Consider the following 9507-nt stretch of genomic DNA (forward strand, 5'->3'; position numbering starts at 1 on the left):
TTGGTGCCTTAACATGGTCAAAATAATTTTGCCCTTGAGGCATAATAACTAAAAGAATTAAGGTACTTATTTATTTTTTATTAATAACTGTATTTTTGTCTGATCTCTTTGTTATACGATCATTTGTGTATGCTTTGTGGAGTTTCGAATGAGGAAATGTGAGATTCTGTGAGTGACTTGTGTTGGAAATTTTAAAGTCTCACATGGTTCTTTCTGGCAGCTCGTGCTGGATTACGTCCCACCCTGGAGTAGTGAAAATGGCGGGTCCCGTTACAAACCAATAATTTAAATGGAACTGGGCTGTGATTGGACTGTGTATCCGTCATCGTGGCCGGCCTTTAGATGTACGCATGCGCACGAAACTCAGAGTCAATCAGAGTCCGCCGCTTTTGACTAAATGGGCGTGTCTGAAGATATTTCTCGGCGTGATCAGCTACCTTACCGGCATTTCACCGTCGGCAGGCGAGACTGTCCTTGTACTATTTATTTATTTATTGTCGAAGACTTTTGTGTAACTTTGAAGATGTTGTGCCTGTGCCTTTATGTGCCTTTCCACAATTCCGATCAAATCGAAGTGGAGTATTTCGAATCGAATGGATTACCGTCCGAGCTCAAGTCTCTCTTTAAACTCAGTGTTCTTCTGCCGTCAACGGAATTCTCTACATACCGAAAATGGAGAAAGGTAAGAAATAAGATATGCCTTACGCATTAACAGACGGTGTATATGCGTTTTAATATTCCTGTTAATACATTATGAATGCTATTAATATATTAATAAGTATTGTTAACGCTAATAATTTAATGGATATAAATTATCTATTCATTGTGGCCTGTTGCTAAAGTAAAAATCGTTTTAATTATTTATTTCAGTACTTTTTAATAAATGCACATTTTCGTCATGACTCGTGACACATTTCCGTTCCTCGTTTCTGTATTTGCGCAATTTCCGTACAAATGACCATATTTGGAGTTGTACTTCCTGAAATGATACAACCGCGCCTTTTTACCGCTCTCTACTACTGAAACTGCATTTAAGAATCTGAAATATGTTTCATTAACCCTTTGTGCGTCGGTTAAAAAAAAAGTTACTCCGAGGTGCTTAGAGGACAAACATGTCTGCGTCAAAAACTGCCATAAAAATATTATTTTTCACTGACTTGTGATAGTGACAACTTAACAGATTTTTATTTTTCATTATCCGGATTTAAACCCTTTGAAAGCCAGTTTGTTTACATAATGCCACTGTTGTTTTTTTACACCTACACATTTCTCAATACACTGACATCCATACCAACACGCCCACACAATTTTAGCTGCATCATTTAATCAATTGGCCAGCAGTGCTCTATAATACAGAAAAAAGCATGCGTTTGCTCCATAGGTTAAACATGAGAAAAATATTAAACATTTACATTTTGAAGCCAGGGCTCTGGAATGAAAGCATAATGTCATAGAATTCACGATTTTATGCTTTATTGGCACTGGGATCAAATATTGCCATTTTAATGGGTTTCAGTGGGGACATTTTTGTCATAAGGTCCTGAGTGTAACTATTTTGTGTACATGATGTATCATATATATATATATATATATATATATATGTATGTATTATATTCCAAAATTCCCCCAAAATACACACCTTTTGGCAACATGTATGCCATTGGCATTAACACAGCCAAAAGGATCGAAAAGACAAAAATGTCCTGACGGTCTCACAAGGGTTAACCCTGGAGTGTAATCTGTGGTGTAGTTCATTTGGATCATAAAGAGATATCTGTAATTGTACCTTTTTATTTCTCTGGAATAGGAGTCTGACATGGTGTGTGGCGCCCCTAGCGGTGCAGTGTAAACAAGGGAATAAATCCTTAGCCTACATCTGTGTTTTATGCCTATAATCGGTGTAAGATAAAATCGCAAAAAGTTGTCGACCGATTTGCGTTTTTCAATGGCCAATACTGATATCTAGAGGGCAGGATGGCTGATATAAATGCAGATAAACATAATACAATTTAACAACCGCTAATCAGAAGAATGCAACATTTCTAAAGTGAAACAAACATTAATTTTATGGAATATTCACTCAAATTTGAATAAACTTGGAGGGGAAAAAAAACGTATCCATTGACCAATCAATTGGTAGATTTTTGGAACCGACACAAGTGAAAGTTAACACTCTTATTCGGCCGAGCAAACATCGTTATTGGATAATGCCGATAATCGCAAAATGTCCAAATATCGGCTGATTAAATCTGCCCATCACAAATCCCAAGCATATATCTGCTTGTATTTAATGCATTCAATTTTTTGTCGAACAGAAAGCTTTGAAAACCGATGAAAAAGAACTCGATGGGCAACTAGACTTTGAGGAGTTTGTACACTATCTTCAAGACCACGAGAGAGACCTGAAGCTCGTCTTTAAAAGCCTGGATGGGAAGAATGCAGGTACTACACCTTGATTTACAGAACTGAATCTCCCAGCTTGCTGGTTCAAATCTGCCTTAATTTGATATTATTAAAGCTTTTCTTTTAAAGGCTTTTCAAAGCCTGATGGACACTGTTTTGTTTCCTGTCAGGTCAAGTGAACACCAATGATATTGTGAACTCATTACGAGATCTTGGAGTCTGTATTTCCCCACTGCAAGCAGAGAGAGTCCTTAAAAGGTGAGTTTGAAAGCTGTTCCAAAAACGTTGGTAGAATTTGAATGTTCCTTTTTTTTATAGAGATTTTCTGGTTGGGCTTTCACTAATTGAAATTGCTGTAACTAATCATGTTGGAGATAAAGTTTTGAAGCTTCCAAATACTGCCTGATTTGTTTAATGTATATAAGAATTAGTCATTTTCATTTTTACATTACAAAGAAAGCAATCCCTTAATTGATAACTCCTGTCAGTACTGTACGACCATCAGCAATGGCTGAGAAATTTGAGTTTCTTGGTGGTTTTTAATCACTTGTGCATTTTGCGCTTTACACGCATTTTAAAGAGCCCTTTTTAAAGAGTTTTTCTCCTGTAGCATGGACAAAAAAGGAACCATGACGATTGACTGGAATGAATGGAAGAAGGATCCATCGCAACAGCCTGCTGAGAACATTCCAGAAATCATCCTCTACTGGAAACATTCGACTGTAAGTATTCCTCTTATTCCACACGTACACAGTACTTCAAGCAATATCAGTTTTGTAAGCATCTTATGATTTCGACTATCTATAAATGCTGTTTAGTTCCAATGCACATGTCTCTGTTATGGCAACTGAATTTGCTTGCTGGTTTTAATAAAAATAAATAAATAAAAAATATTAAGCATCATGCCATGTTGTAGAGCTTTAGGCCTAATGTTATATGCTTATGACGGTCTTAAAGCAAAGGTGCCTAAAAATATCCAGCCTCGTTGGAACACCGTGATCTAGGACGGGGTCCAGTTTAATAGGTGTTGTGTTGCAGCTACTAAATCTCAACTAGTCAATCTCCTAAACATCCTCTAATAATCCTGTCTGGCAAGACTTAACTGCTATTAATATGACCGATACAGTCTTGAGCATATATCTGCCCATTCAAAATGTCAAAGTACCCTAAAAAAAAAATGTCCTTATAGGAGACCACATAGTAAAATGAGTCTTATTGATTTATGTGCTGTATGTTGCTATTAGACATGGGCAGTAGACTTGGTGTGGTGGTTTAAAACTTGAATTTCAATATCAGTGACCTGTTTAGACTAACACTGGTTTAAACCGGACCTCAACCTTCAGACTTTGTCTGCATGTGGAAACGTTCAGAGCATAATGAGACTGAGGTGGGAATTTGACCCTGTTTTGCAATGTGCTCAAGTTCACAAGAGTTTGCAAAGTCTGCAATAGATTTCTTAATCAAATGGTACCTTTGTGCACTAAAAACATGGAAGACTAGCTCAGAGATTTTGGCTGCGTCAGAATTCAGGTCAGACCGCTGACCCACATGCTGTAGCTGCGAGGTCATCGCATCTTACTGTGCTCAGCTGAATAGCTATTTAAACATTTTCCTTATTGATTGATTACGCTTTTAATAAAAAAAAAACAAATTAACTGGATTCCCATGATCATGGAAAACTTGATAATATAATGGAATATTCAAAATGGTTTCTAGGTACCTACGCGAGTATTGACGCTGACTACCACCCCTGAAGTCGTGAGTTCAAATCACAAGGTGTGCTGAGTGACTCCAGCCAGGTCTCCTTAGCAACCAAATTGGCCCGGTTGCTAGGGAGGGTTGAGTCACATGGGGTAACCTCCTCGTGGTTGTAATTAAGGGTTCTCCCTCTCAATGGGGCGTGTGGTGAGTTGTGTGTGGATCGTGGAGAGTAGCATGAGCCTCCACATGCTGTGAGTCTCCACGGTGTCATGCACAACGAGTCACATGATAAGATGCGCGGATTGACGTCTCAGAAGTGGAGGCAACTTAGACTTGTCCTCCACCACCCGGATTGAAATGAGTAACTGCGCCACCATGAGGACCTAGTAAGCAGTGGGAACTGGGCATGCCAAATTGGGGAGAAAAGTGGATTTTAAAAAGGGAGAAAAAAATTGTCATGTAAATTTTAGTCTTTACTCCATACAATATAATTTTTTTTCAACCTATTCTCTTCTAAAATATTTCAGATATTACATTTTCCAGCCAAAGATTACTGGACGGGTCTCTGAAATTCCTTAGTCAAATTGTGTGATGCCCATGTAAAGTAGTGGTCGAAAGAGAGTGGATTTTGCCAATACAATAAATACGGTGCTGGAAAAGATGGATAACCGATCAATCGACTGATAGTTCGATTAATACGTTAAAAACGACCTTACTATGACCGGCTCAAACAATTATTATCCCAGATGCAGTTTATAGTGAAACCAAAATCCCAATTATAACCAGAAAAAAAATTACGATTTGGAGCAAAACTCTGTACTATGAACAATGCAGAATACACACTTATTTTGGGACTTTTATTTTGAAATGATGGTGACTTGGCTCCATTACAGTGCTCTATTTAACTATTTGCCAATTCTTCTTATAGCCTAAATATTCACCAGATTAAGGGTTTTGTTTATATATTTCACCAGATGAGGTTTTTGTATTATTGTTCACAAGATAAAGTTAGAGACACCATGTATGTGCTGACGGCGTGTTTTCATGTAGTTACATTTTTATTTTCATGCCTTTTTGTGTGAAAAAGGAACTATCGGCACGATAAATCTGTAAAACCAATATGTTGTCTACTTTGAATATAAATAAATTGATTTTCTTTCTCTGTAGATCTTCGATGTTGGTGAGAACTTGATGGTTCCGGATGAGTTTACAAAAGAGGAACACATGACGGGGATATGGTGGAGACACCTGGTAGCAGGTGGAGGTGCTGGAGTGGTTTCTCGAACCTTTACAGCTCCACTTGACCGACTCAAAGTCCTTATGCAGGTAAGATGAAGCACAGTGACACCGATGTATGTCTAGGATCAAGACAAATAAATGAGTGTTTTATCTTGTGTATTTTGATCATTCTCACTTAATTTTGTGCATCATATTCAGATTTGGATCCTATATTTAAATGTTGAGGCTATCTTGTAGTATTTGAGTCACTTGCTTTATCATACATGTAAGGCTTTAATAAATCCCAGTCCTAACTACTTCTATAGACTGAAGGAGGTCATTTTTAATTATTTACACAAGCCGTTTCCTTCATTTTAAGAGCAGAGGAGAGTTGAGTTAATAACAGGAATTCCTGGTAAATTGGAACAATTGGTCTTGTTACCCAAGAGCCATAAATAAGATAATCAGTATCACTTCATAAGTTTGTTGCTGGGAAAGGATCTTGACTCTTTGAATAGTTAATAGTTGAGTCAAACAACCAATCAGAATCTGAGAAGTCCAGCACACCCTCTGTATTGTGCTCTGATTGGTTACAGACATGACTGTGTTTCACAAGGCCACCTTTGGCTTGATACGTCACCGCTTGTCTGATGGTAAATATTGGTCAGTTAACCACGTTTACGTCAGCAGTTGCTTAATCGGACTTTGTTCGTTCAGTGATCCAGTCCAAAACCTTTTACCTAGTTACAGAGTTCTTTATGTGAGAGAAAATGGCCAATTTGTAGACTTTGTCTCTTTTAATTGTATACCATTTGTTCATTTCAAACTAAAAGACGATGCTACAAGCATGATGCTATTTGTATACGCATATGTTCTTTGGTGTTTTCCTATGGCAGGTTCATGGTTCCCATAGCAACAATATGTGCATCATGACTGGTCTCACCCAGATGATCAAGGAAGGAGGGATGCGGTCGTTATGGAGGGGCAACGGCATCAACGTTATCAAAATCGCCCCCGAGTCGGCTCTCAAGTTCATGGCTTATGAGCAGGTGCGGAACACTGAAACGCTTCATTTTTATATAAAAAATATTTGAATAAAACTGTATTCATCACTTGTTTATTCTTCCATGACAGATTAAGCGTCTGATGGGCAGCAGTCAGGAAACTTTGGGCATCACGGAACGTTTTGTGGCAGGTTCTCTGGCAGGAGTCTTGGCCCAAAGTGCAATTTACCCAATGGAGGTGAGTAGCTCTCCAATATTAAGGGTTTATGCATTTGTTATTTTTATTACAATTAAGCCCCTCCCTCATGCTTACAAATGGACCGTGAACTGCCACTGTATTTACATCTGTAATCACATTCTGTTCAGGTTCTCAAAACACGCCTAGTGTTAAGAAAGACGGGCCAGTACAAGGGCATCTCTGATTGTGCCAAACAGATCCTGAGGGGTGAGGGTGTATCGGCATTCTATAAAGGCTATGTACCCAACATGCTGGGCATCATTCCTTATGCTGGCATAGATCTGGCCGTCTATGAGGTAGGAAAAGGAAAAACTGTCTACTGTTGCAAACATAAAAGGTCCAAAAATGGAAAACCTCACTTTTCTTTTCTGTTCTCGTTAGACGTTGAAGAACACGTGGCTTCAGCGCTACGGTACGGACAGTGCAGATCCTGGTGTGTTTGTGCTTCTAGCCTGCGGTACCGTTTCCAGCACGTGCGGCCAACTCGCCAGCTACCCACTTGCTCTCGTACGAACGCGCATGCAGGCACAAGGTGAGCTCTCCAACCAGCATTTTATGTATTTCTTTTTTTTTACTATTAGTTTGAACGTGTTCTAATCCAATCCTTTTTATTCTTCAGCCACGGTTGAATGCGCTTCCCAGGTCTCCATGACGGGGCTCTTCAAACAGATCTTGAAGACCGAAGGTCCCGTGGGTCTCTACCGGGGTCTGACTCCAAACTTCCTGAAAGTTGTCCCAGCTGTCAGCATCAGCTATGTTGTATATGAGCACATCAAGTCAACATTAGGAGTTCAGTCAAGATGAGGAGCATATGAAGGGACGTAAATCTCAAGGTTTTGAATCTTGAGGTGTGACCGCAAACTCATTCTGTGAATGCAAGTGGGAAGGGGCTGAAACCATTAATTAAAGTGCACAAAAACAGTATTTTATCGGTGGAAATGGAAGAATTTGCTTCCCAAACCTGCAACATTTCATTATCTATTTAATGTTCTAGACTTGAGAATTAAGAAAATAGCCACTGTGTTAATTGTTCGAAAGCTGAATTCAGGGACCAATCTTTTGGATTTCATGTGAAAGTGAATCGAGTGCTGTTATGATCCATTTGTGCAGTGAAGAAATGTCAAAACTATGAAATATTTGCATTATTACATGCTGAGTGACCGTGCAATGTCCATGTTCTTACAAATGCTACTTTATATTGACTAAAGTGATATTTTTATATACGTTAACCAGATATCTATTTATATTGTGGCATCCAGAGTTTTACGAATGCATTTCTTGGCACATCTTAAAGCCAGTGTTTTTGTGTTTTGTCAGCTGTTTTAATTGTGTATAACGGGATTAAACTGCTGTCTAATTTAATTTTAAATCAGCACACGTCTTTGCTTTCCTTAATATATGAGGATGTCTGGTTGATTTGGAAAATAAATGCACTTTATTTGCTTTGGTCAATTTGGAATATAAGCTTAATCTAAGGAAACGTAATGACCTTAAACTTGCAACATTGTCAATGGGTGTGAATGTTTTGTAATCTGGGACCATATGTTCTGCAAATAAATGCACATGATATGCTAACTTGCAAGGTTGCTTGAGTGACGAGGTTTTGCATACACTAATTTAAGCAAAAGTATGTGTTTGAGTTGTTTATTGTGTGGTTGTATTTGTGGAAAGCTCTATCCAGAGTGCTGGGAACTGCTTTGAAGTGGACTTTCTCAGGGAATTAATGTTGTTTTTTTTGGTGTTTTTTTTGTCAGCTTGGTTTGTTCTGAGAATTAAGGATTCAATTAATGTAAGCAATGAAAAAAAATATATTTTTTTTTTTCTTCAATAAAATGTCATTTACATTTTGCCTCTAGTGTTTATCTTGACATTCAAAAATATTTGTAATGGGCAATATTTATAGCATTTGTCCTGGTAACTAATTTGTTTGGATGATTCAAATGTGTCACAATAATTTGTGAGATAGATATAGATAGATATATATGATTTTTTTTTTAAAGTGTTTATATAAAGGAAATTTAAGTGGGGAAAAGACACTATTCAGGGAACATTTACTTTGTGAATAAGTTGTTCCAAAATATACTAATTAGTTAATATTTAACCCATAAGAGCAAATGGCTTTAAAGCCATCTAATACGTTTATGAGCATTAAATCTGGATTTGCTGTAGTTCAAAATCCGGCCTAGTTTTAAGTTTCAGATTCAGCATAGCCTTGTATCTGGAGAGTTACATACAATTATGGTAACACTGTAAACTCCCAAATTAACCACTGTTATGCATGCATTTTGTTCTTGATAGGTGATTAAACACTGCCGCCTGTTGTTTAACTTTTATCACTACAAATAACAACCATCTGGTTAGGCATCATTTTCTATATAGATTTATTCAAACTATTTCCCTTTCCGGTTTTAAACCACAACAGTGTTTGAAATTAGTTTAATATTCCCTTTAAACACCATTTCTTTGGCAACACAAATTTAAGGCGCTTAAAACAGGGCTCTTATTTTGTAATATTGCGGGCTCTTATTTTGTCATTAATACATTTTATATTGTGGGCCCTTATTTTGTAATATGTAATAGTGATGGCTTTTATTTTGTAATTTGTAATGTAATATTGTGGACTCTTATTTAGAAATTTTTAATATGTAATATTGCGGGCTCTTATTTTGTAATTTGTAATATGGTGGGCTATTATTTTGAAATTTGTGATATTGTGGGCTATTATTTTGTAATATGTAATAGTGCGGGCTTTTATTTGGTAATTTGTAACATTGAGGGCTATTGTTTTGTAATGCGTAATATTGCGGGCTCTTATTTTGTAATTTATAATCTTATATTGCGGGCCCTTATTTTGTAATATGTAATAGTGCGGGCTTTTATTTTGTAATTTTAAATATTGAGGGGTATTATTTTGTAAGTTGCAATATTGCGGGCTCTTATTTT

The 9507-nt window shown here is 37.3% G+C and overlaps 1 protein-coding gene across 1 annotated transcript; it reads left to right on the forward strand.

Annotated features, from left to right (window-relative positions):
* The first annotated feature begins 411 nt into the window (after positions 1 to 411).
* LOC127642335 (calcium-binding mitochondrial carrier protein SCaMC-2-A) lies at positions 412 to 8397 on the forward strand. The gene is made up of 10 exons (XM_052124944.1): positions 412 to 682; positions 2316 to 2442; positions 2574 to 2661; positions 3014 to 3125; positions 5272 to 5430; positions 6219 to 6371; positions 6457 to 6564; positions 6693 to 6860; positions 6946 to 7096; positions 7184 to 8397. The coding sequence occupies exons 1-10, from the start codon at positions 524 to 526 to the stop codon at positions 7366 to 7368; spliced, it is 1410 nt and encodes a 469-aa protein (XP_051980904.1). The 5' UTR covers positions 412 to 523; the 3' UTR covers positions 7369 to 8397.
* Positions 8398 to 9507: the final 1110 nt, after the last annotated feature.

This window comes from Xyrauchen texanus, unplaced genomic scaffold (assembly GCF_025860055.1).
Source record: "Xyrauchen texanus isolate HMW12.3.18 unplaced genomic scaffold, RBS_HiC_50CHRs HiC_scaffold_555, whole genome shotgun sequence".
NCBI classification, from domain to species: domain Eukaryota; kingdom Metazoa; phylum Chordata; class Actinopteri; order Cypriniformes; family Catostomidae; genus Xyrauchen; species Xyrauchen texanus.

Excerpts from the sequence above, each read along its gene's own strand:
- LOC127642335 (XM_052124944.1), top strand. The coding sequence starts at position 524 with ATGTTGTGCCTGTGCCTTTATGTGCCTTTCCACAATTCCGATCAAATC. Across the intron at positions 2,443-2,573 it reads CCTGGATGGGAAGAATGCAG|GTCAAGTGAACACCAATGAT; the intron begins GTACTACACCTT and ends GTTTCCTGTCAG. Across the intron at positions 7,097-7,183 it reads AACGCGCATGCAGGCACAAG|CCACGGTTGAATGCGCTTCC; the intron begins GTGAGCTCTCCA and ends TTTATTCTTCAG.